At 39.8% G+C, this 26,927-nt stretch overlaps 1 protein-coding gene across 2 annotated transcripts in view; it reads left to right on the top strand.

Annotated features, from left to right (window-relative positions):
• Nucleotides 1–26,927, top strand: part of SORCS3 (sortilin related VPS10 domain containing receptor 3) — a 597,794-nt gene that overhangs the window by 367,732 nt on the left and 203,135 nt on the right. For both annotated transcript variants that reach the window (XM_023240898.2, XR_006587279.1), the window contains exon 5: nucleotides 17,017–17,090. In XM_023240898.2, coding sequence (XP_023096666.1) covers nucleotides 17,017–17,090 — 74 coding nt within the window. The remainder of the gene's footprint in view (nucleotides 1–17,016; nucleotides 17,091–26,927) is intronic.

Below are 26,927 nucleotides of genomic sequence, written 5' to 3' on the forward strand. Positions count from 1 at the left end.
TTAGCACCTAAAATCACACCTGGTTTATGGAAGGAGCTCACTAAATTACTAAGTTGATTAAATGGATGCAAAAAAATGAGTGAAATATAGTCAGGAACATCTCAAGACAAAAATCTGACAAGATTACAGTTTCACTGTGCCAGCGTTTTCATTTTTTTAGGCATCATGCTATCTCTGATCTTCCCCTAGCCCTATAATGTAGGCATCTTAGAAGCCCTCTTCCCTGCCCCTTGAAGTAACCTGCCCAAGTTCACGCTCCAGTGTGGCTCAGAAGCTCCATTTCCAGGTTGTGAATCTTGGCTTATATGGTTACTGAGCACACAGGCCAGAGAATCAGACAACTTGACCTGAATAAAACCTTCAAAATCGCTCTCATTTCAGGCAAGTGACTTAGTTTTATCCAAATCTTTGTTTTCTGGGTGTTTTTTTTTTTTGTGAAGATAAACAGAATTTTTTAGTGTGTATAGGGATTAAATGGGATGATGCAAACTTGTTAATGTAGTATCTGATCAATAATAAATGCCTGTTAAAATTATTATATACATTGAACTCCTGACGTTGGAAAAATAGGTCAAAGGGATATGAAACCAAGCCACGAGCCAATCAGGAAAAAAATCCAGTAAGGACCCCTTAACCAGTATTAAAGATCAGTACCTAAGAGCAAGGTTGGCAAACTTTCTGTAAAGGGCTGAATAGTAAATGTTTTAGGCTTTGCCAGCCATAGGATCTCTGTTGCAACAACTCAATTCTAAATGAGTGTTCCAATCAACCTTTCTGTTTACAAAAACCAGTGGATCATAGTTTGCCAACCTGTGCTTTAGACAGAGAGTACTGAACCCTATCTGCACACTAGAATCACCTGGGGAGCTTTAAAAATATCTATGCCCAGGTAGTATATCCCCAGAGATTCTGATTTTATTTTCCTGAGATAGGGCGCAGGCATCAGTATTGCTTCAGACTGCCAGGTGACTGTATTGCAGAGATTAGAACCAACGATTAAAGCCATGAGCAGAAGACCCTCAGAGCGGTTGCTGTCTTCTAGCTCCTACTCCATCATTCTCCGATTTTAGAACCCAGGGATCCATGCTGTTTGAGAGCTTTGGGCAAAGGCTGGCCAGGCTATGGTAAGTCCCTTTTGCTTAGTGCACAGACCATATCGTTTTTGTATCTAGAGGGAAGTCTAATTATCTGTGTAATAAATGAATTGTACTTTCAGGGAACACAGTCCAGCTGTTACTGTGCATTTTAGCTGAAGCTATGCTTTTTGCTATTTAATTGTATTCCAGCATTGGCAGCTGAACAGAATGGTTTTGAGTGGAAACACTGTGCCCATTTCCTTTGTCAAGGCCGTGACTTCTGTAATGGAGCTAGGAGCGGGTTCCCAGTAGTCAGTCAAAAGGTGTCTGACTTAAGGTGAAGCCACTCTTCTCTAATGGGCCCTGGAGCAAGCTTGTGATACTTCTAGAAGTCTCTAAGGAGCTCTCAATTTTCATTTGGACGTTGTTTACCTGTGATGGGGTGGAGTTTGGCTGAAGGCTGGGGGTGAGCTTAGTTATAAATGTCGAAGCTTTCCTGAGAATTGCCCCTTAGCATTTACAATAGGGTCATCTGTTATCTTGTTAAAATAACACTCTTGACCTCCTGATTCCAGAATTTCTGGAGGGGTCCTTGGATTATGCATTTTTTTTTCAATGTTTATTTATTTTTGGGACAGAGAGAGACAGAGCATGAACAGGGGAGGGGCAGAGAGAGAGGGAGACACAGAATCGGAAACAGGCTCCAGGCTCTGAGCCATCAGCCCAGAGCCTGACGCGGGGCTCGAACTCACGGACCGCGAGATCGTGACCTGGCTGAAGTCGGACGCTTAACCGACTGCGCCACCCAGGCGCCCCATATGCATTTTTAACAAGGTATCTGGATAACTGAAATTTGAGAGCCACTATTCTGGAGAAAGCCTTTCATCATACTTATGTAAGACTGAGATTGAGGAATTTAAAGTCTTCCTCAAAACAGCCCAGTGAGGTCATAAAAGTAAGACTTGAATCTCAGTCTGTGTGTCAGGTAGCTAATGCTGTGTAACCAAACTTACAGGCTTCTCCCTAAACTTACAGGCTTAAAACAATACACATTCATTACTGTTCATAGCTCTGTGGTTTAGTGGGTAGTTTTTATGATCTCAACTAGGATGAATTCATGTGTCTGTGGTCATCAGTGTTTGAGTATGCAGTTGTACTGATGTTGGCAGGGTCTCTCTTACATTTAGAGGTCAGATGGCTGTATGGTGATTTGAGGTGGCCTCCTCTGGGATACCTAAATTCTCTTCTGTGTGATCTTTCTTCCCCCATCAGGCTAGTGTCACCTGGAGGTGAAAGAACCCTGAAAGATTGAAAATATTAATGGCTTCTTAGAGACCACACTCACAATTGGGACACTGTCACATCTTCTCATTCTGATGCCAAAATGAGGAGTAAGGACATCCTTGATTCAAGGGGTGAGAAAATTCTAGCTCTTGGGGGAAGGGCTGAGAATTGCTTTCCAAAAGTGGTAGGTACAGGGAGGCTGAATGAATCCACCAACGCCTGCCAGAGTTCTGGGTTTTTCCCACAACATTTGAGTGCCTTTAGAAGAAAATTTATCTCCTAGCTTTTACAAATGTTTACGGAACATCCATAGTAGTATTCTTTTGCATGCTGTACCTAGGATTACTGTTCTTAGAAGAACAATTAAAAATCCTGTATCTTAAGGGACCTAAGAAGTCATTGGTTGAAACCCCATCTGACACTTTAATTTCCTGATAGTATCACCTTAATCAAAATGCTCATCCATCTTCTATGCAAACACATCCCAAAAGTCCCTGGAGAACTTGCTGCCCTACGAGGCAGCTTTTCCACGCTCAGAGAGTTCATTCCATTAGAATATTATTTATTACATCAAGCCAATATTTACTTCCATTTAGATTTGACCTTTCAGTCCTACTTCTGCCCTCTGATGCAACACAGAAGAAAGTTCCATTGCCCCTTCCATGAGAGAATGTTTTCCCACATTTGAACACCGTTACAAACCTCTTTGCTCATTGGCCAATTTTCTGTGCCAACAATCCCAAGTTTCTACAACTTCTCCTAGGACATTGTTTGAGCTGCATCAGACTTCAGGAAATTTCCTTGCAAACATTCATTTCTCAACGGCAGCCAGGTATTTTAGAATGCAGAGTGGTTTTGGAATCAGGTTTTCTGGAACTTGCCTTGAGATCTTGATCAAATTTATAAAACCCATGAGGCCACCAAGTTCTCCTCCTGAATGTGTGGGCAGAAATAACCCTCAAACTGTTTATTTTGTGTCATTTAAACTATAAAGCATATACAAAAATGCCTGTCAGGGAAGATCCTCTATAAATGTTAGTTTCTTTTTTCCCTCTTGTTTTTCTGAAAGAGTAGCCTTTGAAGTACATAGTTTTTCCTTTAATATCTTGAGTTTGAATGAACTTTTAAATTTTCTGACTATAGGAGTACCTGGGTGGCTCAGTGGGTTAGGCTTCTGCCTTTGGCTCAGGTCATGATTTCACGGTTTGTGTGTTTGAGCCCCATATTGGGCTCTCTGCTGTCAGCACAGAGCCTGCTCCAGATCATTTATGCCCCTCTCTCTCTGCCCCTGCCTCTCTGTCTCTCTCTCTCTGTCTCTCTCTCTTAAAAATAAATAAACAAACTTAAATTTTTTTTTCTGGCTGTATATTAATACTAAAATCGTGTGCGTGTTTAAATGTCTGTATCTGGAGACATGTTTCAAATGGTGTTTCATATGTTAGGGTTAGTGAAATCTTCATTTCTTCCAAATTGAAGGGAGGTATTATTGTTTTGATACTTAGAGGTAGTAATTTAAATTACATAAATGACCTAAAACTAAGAGATTTGAGTACTTCATGCCTCTTTTAGATCCAGGCTTTTGGGAAGAAAAACAAATCTGAAGTTGGAAAGAGTTAGGGACAAATTGGATGCAGTGAAAAGGCCAGGAAAATAGGTGATCAAGTGGATTTAATAGCAGGCTGTGGTGCGACACCAAAATCATTAAGGAGAGAGAAAACACAGGTAAAAGGAGGGATATGAGTCGGAACAAAAAAGTCAGCTCGCAGAGGAATACCAGCATTTGTGTGCAAAGAGTACTGCTTAATATGAGATATTGCTGAATCATAATATATAAAAATGAATAGAATCTGATTGCAAAGGAAAATGGTCAATAGAATAGGAGTGTGGAGACAAAAGAATGGATTTGGGTAGATACTATGTAAATTGTTTATAAGATTGTCTTATGTGACTGTTGGCTTAGAAAATACTCTTCAGTGTAAAAGAGGATAAAGTGAATTGTGAGAATGAATTGTAAACAAAAGCATTAGATTCAAGGTACAGTGTCGTTCATGCATGGCATACCCAAATGAGCCATTGTTCTGTGAGGTGATGGTAACTTGTTTTTCTTTTAAAGTCATGCGCTTAATTTAACAAAGACAGCACATGCAGTAAAAAGAACGTTGAGATGAGAGTCAGGACCCTAGGTTTGAATTCCAGCTCCACAGCTGACTAGGTGTGGGACCTCAGGCAGGACAGTGAGGTTCTCTGAGCTTGCCATGTGTAAGAAGAATTGTCCAGATGATTCCTACTTCCAATCTCAGCTACAAAAGCTTATTATTCTCTGATTCTGTGTTGTTAAGCAGCCCAGGGGAAGTTTCTTTAAGGGGGAGAGTGTCAAGATTGCAGAGGGGATTCCTGTCATCCGAGAGTCTCTAGTCAATTTGAAGAGATTACCTGAAGTTTCAATGCATAAGTAAATGGGTGAATAGATCACTGTTTGATTGAATTAAATAAAAACAATTTGAGAACTTATAAGAGAAACATGTTAGTAGAATCTGGTTGGACATCGAGTGTTAAATACGGGAAAAGAGATGCTGTTTATAAGGTATTCCTGCCTTATCCCCAACATCTTCTAGTAACGAGTTGTATGAATTTGCTTTTAAAGTAGTTCTTTAGTTTTACTATTGTAATTTTGCCTCTTTTGGCCGAGCATGGCCATAGATGGCATGATTGAAGGAAGACATGGAAAGAAGGGTAAACTTATGACAAATTTGGGAAGGAAAGTGGGGGGCTTTTTGGGTGGAAGACACAGAACTTTACAAGACTTGGAAAGGAATATTTATGTATTCACTCAGTGAATATTTATGTGAGCATCTCTTCTCCTGTACTTGACATGGTGTTAAACACTTGGGATTATTAAGGTAGCAATCCCCACTACCTAGAAATGAAGACAGATATCAAACATATAATTACATGAATATGTAATTTCATATTTTGATGAATGTTATGAAATAAGAGAGACTAGAGAACCATAAGGGTAGGAAGTAACCAAAGAGGGCTTCTCTTAGGAAGTGTTACTTCTGCTGATATCTGACATTTGAGCAGCAGTTCAGTACATGAATACAAAGAGGGAGAAGTGCAGAGTGGATGGAGGGCATTTTAGGTAGAGGGGACAGCATGTGCAAAGCCCTCGGACTGGAGAGCCCATGATATGTTTGAGAAGCCAAAAAACTGATGTGGCTGGAAAATAAAGTGGTGCAGGGAGCAGAGAGGAAAATCCTGGAGAAAAAGACACGTGGGAAATGAGCACGGGTCACCCTTTGACAGAGTATAGACATCGGTACCATTATTTCTGTGTGCCCATCTGGAGGAAAGCATGCTATACTGAGAGGTGGGCACTGGGAGAATGGGGACGAGTATCATCTGTGCTTTGTGTTCTCAAATGGGCCTTTAAGGCACCAGCACCTCCATTAGGGAGTGGATACTGACTTGGGAAACAGAAGGCTTTGGTTATTCCAATATACACATGACCTCTGAAATTGGAGCCAACTAGGAGGATAAGTCTGAGGAGTCATACAAAAGCCATGGCGAAAATGAGACTTGCTGTGTTAGCTTATAGGGTCACATGGAATTTCTTTCTTGCAAGTTTGGCGTCACCAGACTGCGTGTTTTCCTCTCCCTTGTTCATTATAATTAAGGAAACTTAATGGAAACCCTGCCCATAGAGTGTCTTCTGATATCAAGTCCAGGATTCTAGTTGTCATAGGCACCAAGAAATGACCATAGCCCCTCTCTGGTCAGCTTGAGACAGGTAAGTGAGTCACCCCAATCAATAGCACCTGGGCCCTCATTATGTACCAGACATTCTTTGTGTAACTTCTTCCTCTTCTTCAAACTTAGCTCAAAAATGAACCACTTGAGGGGCGCCTGGGTGGCGCAGTCGGTTAAGCGTCCGACTTCAGCCAGGTCACGATCTCGCGGTCCGTGAGTTCGAGCCCCGCGTCGGGCTCTGGGCTGATGGCTCAGAGCCTGGAGCCTGTTTCCGATTCTGTGTCTCCCTCTCTCTCTCTGCCCCTCCCCCGTTCATGCTCTGTCTCTCTCTGTCCCAAAAATAAATAAACGTTGAAAAAAAAAATTAAAAAAAAATGAACCACTTGAGAGGGGAACAGTGGTGAAAGAGAGTAAGTATGGTAGATAGTGTCTTTCTGGAGGGTCCAATTCACTTGAAGATAACGTGAAAAAATTTATCTTGCATTCTAAGCACAGAGATATGGTAGCATACACTACAAAATATCCATGGAAGGTTAAGGTAAGAGTTAGAGATTTGAAGATATTTGTCCTTCTTTCAGAATACTTAAGGCCACACCCCCAGATTCCTGGTGGATGATTTATTCCCTTTGGCTGTGGGAGATGTTTTGATGAACAACTTTGAGAGGCATGGAGTCTTAATTTGTGTTTGATGCTGTTTATAGGATAGCCTGTGCCTTTCTCCCCAACTTCCTCTAGAAATGAGCTTTATGAGCTCACTTTTAGAGGCAGTTCTTCATATTCAGTGTGTTAATCTTTCCTCTTTTAAGTTTCAAGGGACGGTATTTCCAAATTCGATGAACACGAGTGTGTATCTGCCTCCACTTCTTACAAATTTTACTCTTGCCGTCTTGCTATTGCTCTCAGGGTCTTCCTTTTACCCCTATGCCCACCCTCTCATGCACTTGTTTCTTCCTCTTCCTCCTAAACACTTTAGATGACCTTGTTTGACTCCTTTTCCTTTTCTGTTCTTTCTCTTTTTTGATGTGGCACTTAGACCAATGTGCACTCATCCGGGGCCAAGCAAATGATACTTTTGGAGGAGGATGAGATGATGTTTCTGTTTTATTTCCAGTGTCTTCCCTAATGACTGTAATTTTTCACCTTTGTTAGCTGCAGTGTTTGGGGGGAACTTATCCTTCAGGCCAGCTCCTACTCATTCATTATGACTCAGCTCATGGCACACTGCCCAACCCCGCAGCACTGACCGCTACTTCCGTGAGTTCTTCCAGCCCTCCTCTACCTCTGTGGGCATGCGCCTCATTGTGTTGTGTTGCACTTACCTGTTGACATGTCTGTCTTCCCACCTAAGTTTTCAGTTTCTAGAGATCAGGGAACTTGTATTATTAATCTTTGCATCATCACACCTGGCATTGAGCCTAGCACATGCTAGGTGCTTAACGAATACTAAATAAGTTGAATAAAGTGATGTGAGTTAATTGAGTACAGGGAGTATTTACAATGATTTTGAAATTCTTTTATTCACTTGGGGAAATCCAATGTCAAAGAATAAAGGCACATAGTATAAGGGGATGTATCTTATGATCCAGCTGCTTAGAAATGGAATGGGAGAGACTTCAAGGGAGGGTTGCCAGATAAAATACAGGACATGTGGATAAAATACAGCTAAATTTGAGTTTCAGATAAATAACAGTGTTTCAAAAAACATAATCATATTCCTACTGTTACATCTGACACACACACACACATTTATTTTTCATCTGAAATCAAGTTAGCTGGGCATTCTGTATTGTATTTGTTAAATTTTGTAATCTTACTTCAAGGTCAAATAGTCCCATTCTCTTCTTCAGGCATTTGTATGTCTTTGCTAAGATTCAGGTCACAAATTGGTGGCTCTCAGGCAACCTCTGGCCGTCAGGATCAATACACCTTATTTGCCCCGCAGTACATTTAAAATTAAAAAAATAATAATGTTTATTTATTTTTGAGAGAGAGAGTCACAGAGTGTGAGCAGGAGAGGAGCAGAGAGAGACGGAGACACAGAATCTGAAGAAGGCTCCAGGCTCTGAGCTGTCAGCACAGAGCCTGATGCGGGGCTCGAACCCATAAGCTGTGAGATCATGACCTGAGCTGAAGTTGGACGCCCAATCGACTGAGGCACCCAGGCACCCCTAGTACATTTTAAATTTTTAAAATTTTTGCTAACACTGAAAAATACGGAGATTTCTCATAAAAGTCTGAAATTTCAGTTCCCTTGAAAAACTATAAAGCCTGACCACACTAGATCAGCTGTCTTTGTCCAGATAAGGAACAGCTAAGCCCATTTTTAGATGGAGCATGAGCTTTGTGTATTCCCTGCTTCTCCCCAGTATTATGGGGAAATGTAGTCTGCCAAAGTTTATCACACCTTGCACCTGTTTTCCTTAGGGTTGAGAGGAAAGTGAAACCTTTTTTGAGCCCATGTCTCCATCAAAAGCAGGAAAACAAAAGATAAGCAAAAGTGGCAAATGTTTCATAAAAATGGGGAAAATCATCTTGAGTAAGTAAAGGAAGTTTCTTAGTGTGTTAAGTGCTAGCAAAATGATCATGTGTCTAAAGAACACAAACAGTGGTACTGTTTCTCTTATACCTCCCTCACATATTCACACTTACAGACTTGAGGGCATTTGAGTTCCTGATCTCCACAAGAAAGTAAGATCCCTGAGGGCAGAAACTTTTGTCTGGTTCATTGATGTATCCTAAACCCGTAGAGCAGTGCTTGGTTGTTAATAGACATTTGATCAATATTTATTAAACAAAGGAATGACTGATGTAAGCCATCTGAGAGAGAGAAAACCTTTATGGTTAGAAATCTTCAAGAAGAAAAGAAAATGTTGCCTTCTACAAAAGAATGACATGACTGGGTGAATGCCTGTTTTTAAAATAAATATATCTATGCTATAGATGCCTGATATCTGTCAAGGGCAAAGGAAAAGGGCTGCTGAGGACAGAAGCCCTTGTCTAACTACCCAGAGCTTAGAGGGACATTGGATGGGTATTGTCTCCACCCGTTATCAAGGGAAGGATTTTTTGGAGAATATTTGAGGAAGGAACCAGAGGCACATGTTGGAAAGGACTCTCTGCCACTATGTGACCTGGTTTCTCTCCTGCCTACCGTAAATACTGCCACGACCCAGGGGATTCTTCCTGTAGTCCTAAAGAGCCCAGACAGTTCCTACCACTCCCTCTGTGGCTACCAAGGAAACAAGTGCAGACACCTTATTTTTTTTTTTTTATCAGAAACAGCCTCATTTTATTTGAATGACAAAGACCATCATGACTACAATTCAGCAGAATACTACCTAAATTCCATAGGTTTTGAGAAAAAAAATCGGGACAGATGTATATTAAATTTGAATTTGCTACAAGGGAGAGATTTTTTTATAAATGTGTTCCAAACCATTCTTCCCTCTTCATGGACAGTATTCTGGCTCTAGGGAATCTGGCTGAATCACCAAAAGCTCACATAAAATGCATAGTTTGTTGTTTCTTCTGAATATGTCTGCTTACCGCCATATGGTCATTATTAATTCATATTTAATCTTAGAAAATATTATCCTTAAGGGTGTGGTGAAAATACATAGCAGAGAAAAATATAGGCAAATGAGATTTTGGCTTTTAATCACAGATTCAACAATCTGGTCACACATCAGACTTCTAGCCTAGGAGTGGAAACAAACAAAAAGAAATGTAGCAAGATTTGTCATTATTATTCTTGGAGATAGGTGTTAGATCCCTGTACAGTCGACCCTTGAACAACATAAGGGTTAGGGGCACTGACCCCCTGTGCGGTTGGAAATCCATGTATAACTTTTGACTCCTTAAAAACTTAACTGCTAATAGCCTATTATAGACCGGGAGCCTTACTTATGACATGAACAGTACTATATACTGTATTATATACTGTATTATTATAATAATCTAGAGAAAAGAAAATATTAAGAAAATAATAAGGAAGAGAAAATACATTGATAGTACTAGACTGCATTTATAAAAAAAAATCTGTGTATAAGTGAAGGCATGCAGTTCAAACCCATGTTGTTCAAGCATCAACTATATTAGCTTTCCATGGGCCGCTGTAACAGACTACCTCAAATCAGGTGACTTAAAACAATAGAAATCCATTGTCCTATAATTATGGAGGCTAGAAGTCCAAAATCAAGGTGTTGGCAGGGCCATGTTCCCTCTGAAATTTAAAAGGAAGTCCTTCTTTGCTTCTTCCTGACTTTTGGTATTTTGCCATTAGTCTTTGAAATTCCCTTGGCTTGTGGATATACCCCTTCAGTCTTTTGTCTTCACGTGGCCTTCTCTCTGTGTTGTGTGTCCTCACATTGTCTTCCCTCTGTGCCTTTCTGTGAGTCCTAATTTATCCTAATGAGGGTATCCCTCATATTGGATTAGGACCCGCCCTGACCTCATTTTAACTTGGTTTCATCTGCAAAGACCTTATTTTCAAATAAGCTCACATTCTGATAATACTAGAGGTTAGGACTTCAACATATCTTTTTGGGGGGAGGCGGTGAACACAGTTCAAGCTATAACCTCCTAATGCGATCATATCATTCTTTGGACTTAAGCTTTCCAGGTATAACTTGTTGTTCCTCCTGTGGAATATTACATTGATTAAATTGCCTCTAGTTCTTTAGCCATCAGATGCTTTTCCCTGGCAGGCTGATGTAATTAGGGAACTAATAACTGGATCAATAAGGAAAAGAGCATGTTCTTTCATATTTTCCATCTGTTCCAATGATTCATTTAGGGCTTTCTGTGTGTGTGTTGCCACTGAATACGTGCTTGTTAAGAGATATGAGACCATGATATATAGGAGAAGAAGGGAAGGGAGAGGATCTGGATTATTCTCTGGTAAAAGTCCAGGAATGTCATCCTTGCAGGGAGGGGGCATCATAAGGCAGGATATGAAGAACAATCTCATATATATAACTTTATATGAATAAGAAATGTTCTTAAAGATATTTGCTGTCTGGAAAATATACTTTATTTTAGTGTTGCATGAAACACGTTAGGCTGAAGTCATGCAGGACTGTTTAAACAGCATGGGAGCTAATACACTGCTTGTCCTAAGAAGGATTCACTGCTATCCATGATAATGTCTATGCAATACCATTTTGTGGAAAATCCCATATTGCTTTGCCTAATTCAGGGTCCCTCATATAAAAGTTGGAATTTTAATTTTTGGCCTTTTAAAAGGTAGTTTTAAAGATAAATGTAGTGTATACGTTATGGTTAGAAATTATTATTATAAAAATATAAATAGAATAAAACATTGGCTTATATTCCAAAATATATTATATATGTAATATATATAATATTCCAGTAAAACATTGGAATATTATATTCATTGTAAAGAAATTTGAAAGATATAGAAACGTTTTATTAAAAAAAATTTTTTTACGTTTATTTTTTGAGACATAGAAAGACAGAGCACAATTTGGGGAGGGGCAGAGAGAGAAGGAGACACAGAATCCGAAGCAGGCTCTAGGCTCCAGGCTGTCAGCACAGAGCCCGCCATGGGGCTTGAACTCACAAACTCTGAGATCATTACCTGAGCAGAAGTTGGAGCTTAACCAACTGAGCCACCCAGGCGCCCCAGGAAAGTTTTAAAAGTATATGTTAAAATATATACTGGGTGGCTCGGTCCATTGGGGGTGCCTGGGTGGCTCGGTCCATTGAACATTTGACTCTTGATTTTGGCTTGGGTCATGATTCCAGGATAGTGGGATCAAGCCCTGCATTGGATTCCCTGCTGAGCATGGAATCCTGCTTAGGATTCTCGCTCTGTATCTCTCTTCTCTCGCCTTTCTCTCTCTCTCTGTGTCTCTCTCTCCTCCTGCCCCTCTCCCCCACTCATGCTGTCTCTCTCTCTCTAAAATTAAAAACAAGTACATATTATCCATAATCCCACAATTCAGAAATAACCACTGCTAATATTTTGGCATATTTCCTTCTGATATGTTTCAAGTTTTTACAATACTTTAAATAAAATTGGTGTGAATGTATGCATGTTTTGTAATATATTTTAAAGTAAATAATATATCATAAGCATTTTCATATCATTAAATCACCTTCTAAGACTATTCAATGGTTGCCTAAATTCTTTGAGTGTTAGAGCTTTAACTTTTTAATTACTAAAGTAATATATGTTCTTAATAATTTAAAAACCCACATAACCAAAAGAAAAAATACCAATGGCCTACAATCTTACCCTTGCACAGATAGCTAGTAATAATATTATGACATACTTTGCATGACAGTATAATTGTCTGAGTTTCTGTCTTCCACTGTTCATGGCATTTTTAACCTTTATAATTCCAGCACTTAGTTCCGTGCTTAAATCATATTGGTTGCTTGATACAATTTTAGTCAATGAGTGAAGGAAGGAAGAAATGGATGAACACTTATATGAATGGAGAGACTGCAAAGATCCAGCTCGTGGTAAAATAAAGTTCATTTCAGACTCAGCAACTTACTGTGGATAGAGAGACAAGGTAGCTAACCAAAGATTCCTAATGAATAGGAGCCTGCTCTTTCTGTTCATCTGAATCAGCCTCTAGGCAGAGAATTCAATTTAATTTTTCTCCCATCAGTCAAACAGAAGAGCTGAAAAAGCAAAACCAGAGACAAGGGAGGCAGGAGGTGGAACAGACTTGGATGAGGAGATCAGCAGCTGATCTCTTGTTCTTTCTCTGTTAGAAATAGCATGAGATGAGAGGAGCCATGCTTACCCTGAGAGTGAGCCCCAGCAGGAGCTGTGGTGGGTGCATTTAGCCACTACTGGATCCTGCATGATGGAAGGACTGATAATTTCCCCCAGAGGATTGAGACGCCAGCAATGTCAGTGTGACCCTCATGGTTCTTCCCTGGCTTGTCTTTAGAGTTTGCAGCAGAGAAAGACACGATCATGCTGGGTTTTATTTGAAGGAATTTGGGGCTCTGATTCTATGATTGGAATCTGGGCTGACAGTCTGATATCTTTGGGCTATAGAAGGCTCCAACCAAAGTCTCTTCTATATTTAATTAGGAAACATGTGTCTTAAGTCTGAGCATCTGTCCCTCAGACACCTGCCATGGGAAGGAGAGTGATCCATTTCTTAACACTCTGCAGGAAATCTCAGTCCTTGAAATAAAATATAAGAATATATCCTTTCCAATGCAATGGTCTGGTCCTCACCAACTCTCTCCCTCCTCCCAATCCCCTCCCCAATAGAAATATACATACAGATAAATATAAGATCAGCCACAAATAGTTGGATGGATAGGAAGAGAGAAAGAAAAATGGACAACCTCCACCTCCTTTTAGCCAATGACAGGCGTCACATTTCTCCTTCCTCTTAAAAGCTTCTCCATGGGATGCCTGAGTGGCTCAGTAGGTTAAGTGTCCAACTTTGGCTCAGGTCATGATCTCACAGTTCATGAGTTCAAGCCCCACTTCAGACTCTGCTGACAGCATGGAGGCTGCTTTGGATTCTTTCTTTCCCTCTCTCTCTGTCTCTCCCCAGTTCTCTCTCTCTCTCTCTCTCTCTCTCTCTCTCTCTCTCTCTCCAAATAAATAAATAATTAATTAAAAAAAAAAAAAAAAAAGCTTCCCCATAAGCCAGGCTCAAGACCTTGGCCATATTGACACTTTGTTCTTATTGTTTCCTCCACCCAGTAAAATCTGTATCCATCTTTTGTCCTGTCCATACCACTCATCTCCAGAGGCCTAGGTCAAGCTGTGTAGCTCCAGGAAGGCTAATTGTTCCATTTCTTGCCCATTTCTCAACTTCTAGAGCTTTAGCCTTTGGTGTCGTGTATGTGTATTTGGGAGTCATCTATGTATAAGTTGAGAGACGGGCAAGATTAACATGGGTGGAAATGGAAGAGTGAGGCTTCCTGGAGAAATAGAGATAGGTGGTGTGGATGGGACGGGAGGCAGATAGAGATTTTTTATGTGTATTCGAGGTTCAGGAAGGGGTTGTCATTTTGGTTTCTGAAGAATTGGATGTGGCTCTGTGTGTTCTACAGTATAATGGTCTAGAATTAGTTGCTGTCTTCACTAGGCTCGTGAATAGAGAAAGGACAAAGGGTGATGGGGAATAATTTTGCCTGATTTTCCCATATGCAGAGTTGAATACACACAGTAGTTAGTACTTACCGATGGAATGGGAATCCGGTTTGGGTGAGAGTTGGTAGAGTTGGTGAAGTATAGTATAAACTGTGATCAGCTAAATCAGTATTGGCATCCTGGTTTTCATATAGTTGTTATAGCCACTTTAAAGAATCAAGCATCAGTATCTTCATCTATAAAATGGGAATGCTAATATATCTCCTTAACTACCATATAGGATATTTTGAGTATACAGATACGTATTTACGTGTATATATGTATGTATGCATATGTTATATCCCAACACACACATGCACACATCTATGTTATTTACTGGACAAAAAGAAACATTGTTATGTAGTTTATGGTGCCAATGTCCAATAAATATTGGAATTAAATTGAAATGGTCTAAAACTTCCTCAAGCCCCACAAAGCTTATTTGAGATTACCAGATGTTCATACAAAAAATTATTTCTGTTTGAGTTGCATGACTGCGGACTCAGAACTTTACAGATGGCAGCGTTACCTGGGTGTGGCCTGCCAGGCAGCACATTCCTATAGGTGAGCACTACCGGGGATGTGATAATGGGGAGATACTTCACCTGACCCCATTTCTATAAACTTGAGGTCCATCTGCTTCTGCCTTTCTTAGTCTCCCCACCTGTAAAAGTGTGGAGAACGTAAACATAATAGAATTCTCATTATAAACTAGGTACCATGATTCCATGGAAGGAGATGTGAGCTAGGCATCAAAAAACTTAAATCCTAGTTACGTTGACCAAAACTTAACTTCTCCAAGACCAAGTTTCATTAACTTCGAAATAGGTTTGTGTGCTCACCTGTTATGTATCAGGCATTGTATAACTGCTGATACATAAGGGTTAATTGGGCATGATCTATGCTCCTCTTATGACTCATACTCTGATGGAGGGAGGGGCATGCCAACCATTATTGGCTTGGTGTGAACTGCTTCTTAGAGGCAGACAGTAAAAATAGTGATGGTACTGGCTGGGAGTGGTTGACTCTGCTTATAGATTAGAAAATGCTTGGGGCACCTGGGTGGTTCAGTAGGTTAAGCATCTGACTCTTGACATCAGCTCAGATCATGATCTCAAGGTTGTGAGATCGAGTCCTGCATTGGGCTCTGCACTGATGGTATGGAGCCTGCTTGGGATTCTCTCTTTCTCACTCGAAATAAGTAAGTAAATAAATAGGTAAATGAATAAACAAACTTAAAAGAAAAGAAATATTTGAGAGCAAAGATTCAAGTGAGTTATAACTGCCTTGCCTTACTGTCATTGTCCTTGTAAGTCTCAAAAGTATGTGAAAGTGCAATGTGGTCCATCTATTATTATTATTATTATTATTATTATTATTATTATCACCGTTATCAATTAGATACAGATATTGTACTTCCAGACATACACTTAAAAATAAACCCCATACTCTTGGCTAGTCTCTTACAGGAATGTTGGCCTTTCCTTTATGTGTTCAAAAAGGGTCACACTCTACATCCTTAAAGTAAGTGAATGTGAAGTCTGACTTTATTAGCTATACTGAGAGTTCTTCATTTTTCCAAAGTCTTGAGCCTCCTCCAGAATTTTTTCTCCTTTCATCTCTCTATGTTACTATCTATACTGACTTGTCTGTTTAATTACTGATTTATGCAACAGGTATTTATTTAGTGAACACCTCCAATGTATTTAAGGAGTATAAATGCAACTAAATAATACAGACAAATCTGAAAGACATAACCACATATTACCTTATGGCAAGTGCTCAGAGGAAACCAAAGTTGGGTGCAGTGAGTTGAGAAGCAAGAAAGAGGAGTGGGTTGAAGTGGGCAGAAAAGGATCCAGGGAGGAAGCCACATTTGTGGGTACATGGATGAGTAATGTTTACTTAGGCATAAGCGTGGCCTTATCTCTGTGAAGACATGGGAGTATAAATAAGGGTGGTATCTTGATCGACACTGAAGAGTCCATTTCATTTGGATTATGTATTGGAGCAGTAGGAGATAAAACTTCACTAGCACAATATTTTGCATATAATATTGGCTCAGATACCAGCTGATGAGTATTTTTACGTGTGTTTCATTTCCCTGAGAGCACAGAATCTACCTCTTCTTTATCTTCATATCCACCAGAGTGCCTGATGCATAGGAGATATCCAATAAGTAAGTTCTTAGCGAATTTTGCTGAATTGTTTTCAATGTCGCTAAAGACCTCAAGGAATTTACGGGTGTGCCTGGGTGGCTCAGTTAAGCATCTGATGCTTGATTTCTGCTCAGGTCATGATCCTGCGGTTTGTGAGTTTGAGCCCCGTGTCAGGGCTCTGCTCTGATGGTGCAGAGCCTACTTGGGATCCTCACTCTCTCTCTTTCTCTCTCTCTCTCTCTCTCTCTCTCTCTCTCTCTCAATCTCTTAAAGATAAATAAATAATCTTAAAAAATTCTTTAAAAAAGACTTCAGGGAATTTGAAGAAAAATAAGATAGAATTTTACAAAAGATTTTGTCCCTGAAGGAGAGAATGATAGATGACATCAACTCAGCTCAAAAACACCAGCCGATCGGATATATGTGGAGCACCTACCTGGTGCTAGAAGGCACCATGATAAGCCCAGCACATCATATTCATATTTTCATCTCGATAAAATGGGTGTCTACTTGGGTGTGTTGGAAGGTCCTCATCCAGGGGCATACCGCATGTATTTATGTTGAACGGTTCCCTCGATGCTTATGCTTTCCTCACGTCATTGTTTTGCAGCTGTACAGCTCCATGGACTTTGGAAGACGGTGGCAACTCGTGCATGAACGCATCACACCCAACAGGTTTTACTGGTAAGCCCCATCTGCACACTCACTGCCCTCTGGGATAAAGAACCCTCAGAAAGCCTAGCTCTCTGGACAATCCTGGCCACCTTCAGCACTTGAAGACAGATTGTTCTAGCCCTTGGCTATTCGGTGTGGTTCACTGACCAGCAGCATCAGTATCACCTGGGAACTTGTTAGAAATGCAGAACCTCAGGCAAGACTTCCTGGGCAATGATCTGCATGTAACATGGTCCCTAGTGATTTAGTGTGTACATTAGAGGTTGAGAAGCCCTGGGCTAGGGTGTTCCATGAGAAGGTCATGACCAGGTGCTCTTAGCTATATACTTATCCCCCTTTTTTGTGGGGGGGAGTATCTATTTTATGTACCCATTCTAAAAGTGGTATTTCCTAAAATGTACTCTGAAGAACACTAGTTCCACAAAATTTGGTAAGCATTTCTATGGTCAAATGATTTTAAATAATAATTATTTAAGTCTGCCTTACTGAAGATGCGGGGTTCGTGTTAGGATATTTAAGACTCTGGGGAAGCCCTGACTGAAGAAGTCTACCAAGCATTCAGTCACTGATTTCCAAACTTATTTCACTACAGAATCGTTTTCTCGTGTCACAAATGATAACTCCTTCAGAAGAACTTCCGTGGAGCACATTTTGAGAAGCCTTTTTAAAGAGTACATATGTGTTCCAAATGGAAAATTAGCTCCCCCTCATCAGAAAGTGTTTTTTTTAATTGGTGTTCCTTTATACGTGCATACTATTTTTACCTTGGTTGTAGCAAAGAAAACTTGGTTTGGTATAATTCTATATTTTCTTTTTCCCTGCTGCAATATGAAAATGCTTCTTATTTGTATCTCACTTTCATTTCAGCAGAGGTGTGGCCAAAGGAATAGAGAATAGGAAGCATGCATCAAAGTGGTTAATATGTGTAATTCTGTGCTTAATTAAAACAAAAGCAAAGTTAATCTTTGAAAGTAGTCTATATTCCATATTTCTTTCTAACTACCTTAGTTCAATGCCCTTAAAAAATCATGAAATGGGGGATGCTTGGGTGGCTCAGTCAGCTGAGCATCTGACTTTTGATTTCGGCTCGGGTCATGATCCCAGGGGTCATGGCATCGAGCCCCGTGTCAGATTAAGATTCTCTCTCTCTCTCTCTCTCTCTCTCTCTCTCTCTCTCTCTCTCTGCTCCTCTCCACCAACCTCTAAAATTAAAAAAATAATAATCAAATGTCCATTTGTGTCTTATACAAGGTGGGGGTGGCATGTGTGTGTGTGTGTGTGTGTGTGTGTGTGCGCGCACGTGCATGTGTATGTAGTGGGGGATGGTGATGAGTACTTTGTACATATATATATTCACACCAACATCTTTGAAAACAGTGGCTCCCTACAGTTCCCTCTGAACCCACAAAACTATGACCAGAATTAAAAAGGATAATTGTAGAAGCATGTTGTGAAAACACACTGTGTACTGTGTATTGATTGTACACAGTGAAGATAATTGGGAGAAAGCAGTGAGGACCGGGAAGTGCTCTTGGCTCAACAGCTGGACTATCCCAAGTTAATTTGGCCTTTTCAGACCGACTACTATTTGGTCTGTACTATTATTACACTTAATATTTGATCTGTATTTAGGACTACTAAGATTTTTTAATAGACTAAAGCACAAAAGGAAATATTTGTTTCTCTGATATTCCAGCCATGTGACTACAGCCTTTTGCTCATCTCAGAAGGACCTGTTTCTCTGTACCATCATGCAGAGGTCCATCAAAAAGAAAAAAAAATCCTCTGCTATTTCTGGAACAAACTCTTGAGATGGTGAGGCTGTTGGCTGACTAGGAAGTCAAGTTGATGGGGAAGGAAAGTACAATAGACTGGATAAGCCTTGTCATCATTTCTGAAGGAAATTAAATTAAGTGGATGAGGGGCAGCATTTTCCTATGTTTTGCAAAGAGCAAGAAGAGAAGGTTCCAGCTGTGGTCTGCCCTCCCCCTTCCTTTGTGTAGCAGAAAGAATAAATCCCCAGGTCCTGATAATTGTGTTTCATCTCTCCTGCACTCTGAGATTCTTTCATATATGCCCCCATGGGGAAATATAAAAGTTAGTGCCCGTGCTGGCTAGCCAAGTGGTAGCTGAAAATTCCATCTTTGTAATTATCACTTCTTCATTTCTGATGTATAATTGCCATGATTATTCTTCTAGGTGTCACAGAAGTTGCAGTGGAAGTGCTCACGTTACACAGACCTTTTTTTCCCCCCAGTGACAGAATCCATGTCTGTCTCAAGCTCTAATCCATTTATGTTGAAGAGACACGGCCTGTGTGGGTTAGGAATAGAAACATTCACTAGGCACCTCCTTGAGAAAAGACAAAGAGTGTGTCGTGGAGCTCTGCTTTGGCTGACACAGGGACTCTTTGAGCTCTGGTTCCCTCATCTCTGTAATGGGAACAATATTCTTGTCAATTCTGTAAGGTTATTGACAGGAACAGATATGATCAATTGGACATTTGGCAATTTCATGTCTTCAGTTTCATATCAGATTTATAATTTGTGCATTATAAGTCATTGAGAATTATGCTTATTAGCACTTCCAAAGACCATGGCACCTAAGTGCTTTGCTATTTTTCTGGGACACAAATTTGTATCCCACGCATGATAAGTTTGTATACCTATGGTCATCTGATAACAATTGTTTGGATCTGATTTACTATCACAGATTCACTTCTCAGCCTAACTTCCACTGCTCTCTGTTCTTTATAATACTCTTCATAATTCTTATGAAATGGTAAAACAAAAACAAATCAACAACAAAAATCCATAAAACTACTTCTCTGGGAGGGATGGTACAGAGTGAAGTGGTACTGGGGACAGTGGGGACACATTGGAGGGAGTGTAGTCATGCTTAAAACAAGATATTGAGATGAAGGATGATGTTAATACTTTTATCTTGCATGTAGACAAATAGAGTGAGTGTGCAATTCACGGATAATATTGCCCAAATATTGTTATCTATAATTTGGAGATTTGCAATTGTCTAGAGAAAGATCCTTCATAAGATTTCTTCCCCCATGCCATCTTCAGTTGATGGAGAGATGGAATCCCCCTGGAGAGGATTCTTGGGAAGAACACTGTGATCCAGGGTGATTTTTGCCAAGGCTCCTGGAGGAAGAAGCGACCACACACATACCTCATCGTTGCTGTAATGGCTGTGAAATGGATGAGTTAGGTGTAGTAAGGGGCTGCCATTACTATCCATTTCCTCCTTAGTGCCCCACAGTGCCTTTGAGTTAGGCCAGGAATGGGGCACAATATTGGTTAGCAGTAATAAGAAAAGCTTCATCTGGAGGTAAAATTTTCTCTGTGAATTCCAGATTTGTCACCCCATCAAGACAGGTCACCTAGGAATCTTACGTTATGGATTGATTCAGCTATCCGATACATGCGTAAAGAATAGGACCAACTGACATGAAAACTCCTTCTTTGTATGTGACCCTTTCACTCCTTTGATACCTCGTTAACAGGAAGATCAACAGGCCTGTCTTGTGTTCCCATTTATCACTCCAACTGCTTCAGCAATTATAATTTGCAAGCAGAGCACAAAAGTGGAATATGTGTCTTAACACAATCCCTTTCTAGTCTGCTTGAGCAGAGCTATCATGGGGGAAAAGTATGTATTTCTTTTGTTTTTTTTTTTGTTTTGTTTTTGTTTTTGTTTTAATATCCTACTGAGCTGCAAATGAATAGTATTTCCACTCTTCCGTTGGGAGATATTTAACAGGCAGGCACATTCTGCACTGAGAAGATTGTTTTCTTTGCACATGCAGTGTGAATACTTGTTGTGGTTCCCATCTTTGCCTTTGTGGCCCCTCACCCTCCCTAGGTGTTTACCTTCTTCTGGTGTAGCTGGGCTGGCCTCTAAGTGCCTCTGGTCTCTGATGGCATTTGCTTATATAGTGTTGTGAAAGAGAGAAACAATATCTCCAATATCTCTTCCTTATTAACTTCCCTTAATTATTGTGTCTCCTGAAAGATCACAGTCCTTTTGTTCCTATTTCTTGCCATCACTGCAGGAGGGTGTTCTAATAAAGTATACACCCTAAGGTATCCCAGACTTTAAACTCTTACTTCTTTTCTGGGCTGTTTGGATTGCAGTGTGGACTGCTGTTGAGAGTAAGAAAGCCCACAGGAAGTCAATAGATGTAGTACTGGTTTTAGATCAACCCACTTTAGAGGGTCCAGGAAAATGGTTCCTTAAGGACTGTTCTTTTGAGCTGTTATGATGCCTAGTTGCTGGCGGACCAGTGGCTGCTGTGTAGGGACAATCAGGATGGGCTCCACGTCTCTATTGTACTTTGATTAAGATCAGTGTAGTCACTGTAGGTTCATGATGATGGTTGTGCCAGCATCTTTTCTTTTGCTTTTTCAGAAAGACCACAAGGGAGAGTAAGAAAAATGGAAAAGCAGAGCTGTCTCTCCAGGTGTGTGTAGATAGGAGGTCCTAGGAAAATGTCTTTTAAAAGAGAAAGGGATGGAATGGAAAACAAACAACAGACTAAAAGTCTTCTCATTGCAATCTTGCCTTTCCAAGCTTTTATTGTTCTTTTTTTTCCCCTAGTCTCTTCTTGTCTGCATATGCTCATTTATACATAACCTATACACATTAAATGTGAGTTTCTGCAGCCTGATTTTTCTCCTCTTAATGTTCTATGATAACAATTTTTATGTTATTATAAGACCTTTATAACCATCATTTTTAATTGTCTATGCAACACTTCATTATATCAAGATACATACTTTATTACTGTGTTTTATGTTTATTGGATATTGGAAATTTCTACATCTTTCATTACCATAAATAACAGTTTCATTAATGTTTTATGCATATGTCTTCAATATCTGGGATTGTTTTCTTGGACCAGTGTCTAGGTAGCCCAAGCAAAAACTTTGACTGTGTTTTCCCCAGTCTCGGCAGAGTGTCACATTTCAGTGATTATGACCCGATTTCCATATTGAAAGCATTTCAGAGCAATGCCAATTTTTACTGAACATTTTCTTAAGTGGGTTGCAAAGAAGCATTTCATCACACAACACACAGTAAGTCTTTCTAAAACTCCTTTGCCCCTGTTTGTCTCTAGAAGTCCTGATCATAATGGTAGTTACTTTATCTTTTCCTTCTCTTTCTATGGGCTCCCAGTCACAGAGGCTTATTGTCCCAGAAGTCTCCTTTCAGAGCCCTGCTACACTTACACCTTCCTCCCCAGGTATCACAGGCTTTTCTTACATGTGGTGACCTACCCTCTGTCCTTTACTTCTCCGTCTGTTGTTCACACCCCATGCCTCCAGCAAATCAATGTAATACTTGTTAGGTGCACATCTCTTAGAACATGGAGGAGGGGGAGTTGGTAATTTTTAGGGCTTAGTATTTTTTGGTTGGATCACCACCAGAAGGGGAATCGTTACATCCAAATACATACGTTTTGAATGTCTTTAATACTTGTCATTGAAAATATTATCAAAGTTGTGTGCTAATGTATATTCCTGCCTACAACATAGGCACATATAAGTCCATTTGTAGACATAATATTTACTTCCTCCTTGTGGCAGACAGCCTCCAAAATGGCTTCCAGTGCTGTCTGTCTTCTGGGGACCCTTCCATTGTGTAGTCCCCTCCTTTTGAGTTTGGGCTGAATGTAGTGACTTGTTGCTAGTGAATAGAATGTGGCAGAGGTAATGAGAATGTCACTTGAGACACCTGGATTCAAAAAGATAGTGGTTTTCATCTTAGGTACGCTCTTGCTTGCTTGGTCAAAGCAAGCTGCCATGTTGGGAACTGCACTGTGAATAGACCTATGTGGCAAGGAACTGAGGGAGGTCTCCAGCCAGTATTCAGTGAGGAACTTAGAGCCTCAGTCCAACAACTCAGTTCCAACAAGGAACAACTGAACCCCTGCCAACAGTCACATGGGTGTGCTTGGAAGCAGCTTCTTCTCTGCTCATCCTTTAGCTGAGATTGCAGCCCCAGCCAACACATTGGTTGTTTGCCTTGTCAGAGACCTTGAGGCAGAGACACCCACTTGAGTCATGTCCTCATTCCTGACCCATAGAAATAGTAAGATAATAAACATTTGCTGTTTTTAGCTGCTAAGTTTTATGGTAATCTGTCACACAGCAAGTGTGCACCTGTCCTTTCAGAGAAGTGTTCATTTCACTTCAGACAAAAAAAAAATCTCATGTTTTTGAATCCTAGACCTACCCCTCTCAGCATACTAGCAGCTATGGGTGTAGAAGAGATTGGGCAGAGAAGCAGGAGGTAAAAATGGGGAATAGTTACCTTGAGATAATGTGGTTGGCATGAACCCTCTTGTACCTTTACCTCCATTTAAACTCTGTAGATCTTGTATGCTATGTTTTGCTATGTATGCTATGTTTTGCTTCCAATATGGGCTCCTCTTCATCCAGGAACTCATTTAGACCCTAAACTATGATTCCTGAAGAACTACATGGCAAGTCATTTAGGCTATTAATACATTAGCCACGACAGAGACAGAGTTAAGGAACGGGCTGAATGGCTTGAGATTGCTTCCTGGAAAATCAAGGTCTTTTCAAACAAAGTGAACATTATGGGTTGAATTTTTGAAGCTGCCTCTAAATGTGCATCTACAATTTTGCAAACACAGTCATTTGCAATCTCAAGTAATGGGATTTAGGCATCGACCCGATATAAGAGATCAGATTTAGAGGCCCTTTGCAAACCAGGGTATGCCACAAATAATATTTAATTCAGCTCTCCCTTACATTTTTAAAATGGTATGGCAATTTAAAAATGCATTACATTCAAAATAATACATGCAAGGTCAGGAGGGGAGATGTGAAAATTCAGCTTGCAAGCAGAAATCAGTTTCTACTTTGCTGGTGGGGGCTGCCCATGCTGTCTGTCTGGTTACATCTTGGCCTTGGAAGAGCTATGTTAATGCTAAGAGCAAACGCAGTGCTCAAAAGCCATACATGGTGGTCAGCTCTGAGGAAGACACAATGCTTTGACAAGGCCTTGGGATATCTGAAAATACTTGTGTATGTTCAACATAGAATTCACAGATAGCCACAATACTCACCTAATCCAATGTAAAGCAAATTCCAGGACACAAATGGAAATACCATTCCTCCTTCTTTCTCTATCTAGCCTTGGCTGCTAGTGTCTCTGGAATTAGAGACACATGACTTCCAAATGCGTATACCACACAGATGATTATGAGGAAGACATGAGAACATTCTTTCAGCTTAGAGACAGTGGAATCTCACTGATAAATAAACTTTCAGAGGAGAGCAAGTTTGACTGTCCTTACAGTGGGAGAGATTTGAGTTGGTTAGAGTCCTATGAGGGCTGGGTCAGGAGACCCCTCCAGGTAGAATAGAACATTTTGACTGCTGCCCTCTTCTTGAAGGCCAGATTGTTCATGGAGGGCTTGCTCCTCACATGAAGAAATGTGGATAGTAATAAATTGTTCTGCACCCTCATGAGTAGGAAGTATGAGAATTTGGTGGGTCAGGAAGAGGACTAGGGAGAGAAAAAAGAATAGAATGTTGAACAGAGGAACCCAAGGAGTAAACGCCACATTGAACAAATGGAGGCTGTTTAAAATGCAGGTTGGATGCAGGATTGCGAAAGGAGTCTCCCTTTTTCTCATTGAGCAACATGTAAGAATGTTCTGTTACAGCCGAGGCCAAGGGTATGTATTAGTCTGCTGGGGTTGCCATAATTAGAAACGATAGACTGGGCAGTATAAACAACAGAAATTTATTTTCTCATGTTTCTGGTGGCTGGACGTCTGAGATCGGGGTGCCAATATGCTTGGTTTCTGGTGAGAGCTCCCTTCCTGGCTTGTAGATGGTCACCTTCTTGCCATGTCCTCACATGGTGGAGGCAGGAGCAAGCTCTGGTCTCTTCTTATAAGGACACTTAGGGGTTACAGCTTCAACATGTGAATTTGGGCAACGAGAGGAGATAGGAATCAGTACATGGCGGGATATAAAGCAGGGAAGAACTTGGAAAGGAATGCAGACTTTCTAGAGAGCCTCTTACCAACAAGAGTTCTGGAACAGAAATGCCCAGGCATGTGGGGAAAGGGGGAGAGGTAATGCCAAAACTACAAAAAATAATTTTAAAAAGAAACAAACACATTTTACTTTTTTTCCTGATTTTAGACACAATGGAAGTCTGTTGTAGATATTTAAGGAAAAGCAGAAAAAGAAAAAGAAATAATTACCTATAATTTCACTGCCCAGAGAACATCACTTAAAAAAATCAAGTACTTCATAAATTTTTCCCTAGTATAATTTTTAACATGAATATTTCAGTTTCATCATAATTGAGATCATGTTGTGTATAAAATGTGGTCTCTTTTAAAAAACGTACTTTATGGGGCGCCTGGGTGGCTTGGTCAGTTAAGCGTCCGACTTCGGCTCAGGTCACGATCTCGCAGTCCGTGAGTTTGAGCCCCGCGTCGGGCTCTGTGCTGACAGCTCAGAGCCTGTAACCTGTTTCAGATTCTGTGTCTCCCTCTCTCTCTGCCCCTCCCCTGTTCATGCTCTGTCTCTCTCTGTCTCAAAAATAAACGTTAAAAAAATTTTTTTAAATAAAAAAAATAAATAAATCACATACTTTAACATTTTCCTGTACCATCCCATACACTTTCCAAACATAATTTAGAACTTATATCATTTGCATTTTATTCTGATTGGTGGATATATAACTTAATCATTCATTCATCATTTAACATTGATTCTTGCTTCTAAACTTTTATTATAATAAAAGGCATTGGAATGTTGTTTTGAAAACCTTTAAGTATTATTTGTCCTAAGTCTGATTATTATAATTTTTAAGGATAGAGTACCAAAACAATATATATATATATATATATATATATATATATATATATATATACACACACACATATATATATATATAATATCGTCATGCCAAATTGTTCTCCAGAAAGTTTATGCCAGTTTCCACTCCAACTAGTAAAATACCACTTCACTACACCTCATAAAAATTTAATTTGAAAAAGTAATCTAATTCAGTAGGCAAAAATGAATTTTTCTTGTCTTCATTTGCATTTCTTATCAGACCGGTGAGTTTAGACATGTTTTCATGTATTTATTAGCCATTGTGTTTCTTTTATGTGGCCATCTGTTTTTTCTTTTTCTTTATTATGAGTTCTTTATATGGTCTCTCATTTTGTTTCAATATTGTACCCAGTTTGTTCTTTGGGTTTTAATTGCCTTATGATTTTTAACATACTTTTTAGTTAAAAAAATTTGTACAGATCTTTTTCTTTTTCCCATTGTAATGTCTTTTATTACTTCATGTTCAGATAGTGCCCTCAATGTGTGATCATGTAAATATTATATGAAGTTTTCTGATTTGTAGTGCAGCTTTATAAATACATATAAATACATAATATATTTTTGTATATTAGATATATATTGAATATAGTATATACTATGCATAAATTAGGTAAAATATGGCAGAAAAATACTGAGCATTCTCTGACACTGTGCTTCAAAAATCTCGTATTAATAGTTGTCCATATCATCCTTTGACCATATTATAATCAGTTTAATAAAGTAATAATTTTATTCGTACTGATGGATATTTTTAGAACGTATAGGATTTCTATTTTTTTAAGTAAAACAAAATCTAATGAGTGTGTTCCCACTTAATTCTGTTCCTATGGACTGTCTCATCTGATGATCTCCTGCAAAGGAAGCTCTGGTCATGTTAGGTACCCTTGATGTTGGTGGCATCAGTCAGCTTTTATTCTACTGGATTGGTTGGTCCTCTGTTTCC

Source organism: Felis catus, chromosome D2 (genome assembly GCF_018350175.1).
Source record: "Felis catus isolate Fca126 chromosome D2, F.catus_Fca126_mat1.0, whole genome shotgun sequence".
Classification (NCBI taxonomy): domain Eukaryota; kingdom Metazoa; phylum Chordata; class Mammalia; order Carnivora; family Felidae; genus Felis; species Felis catus.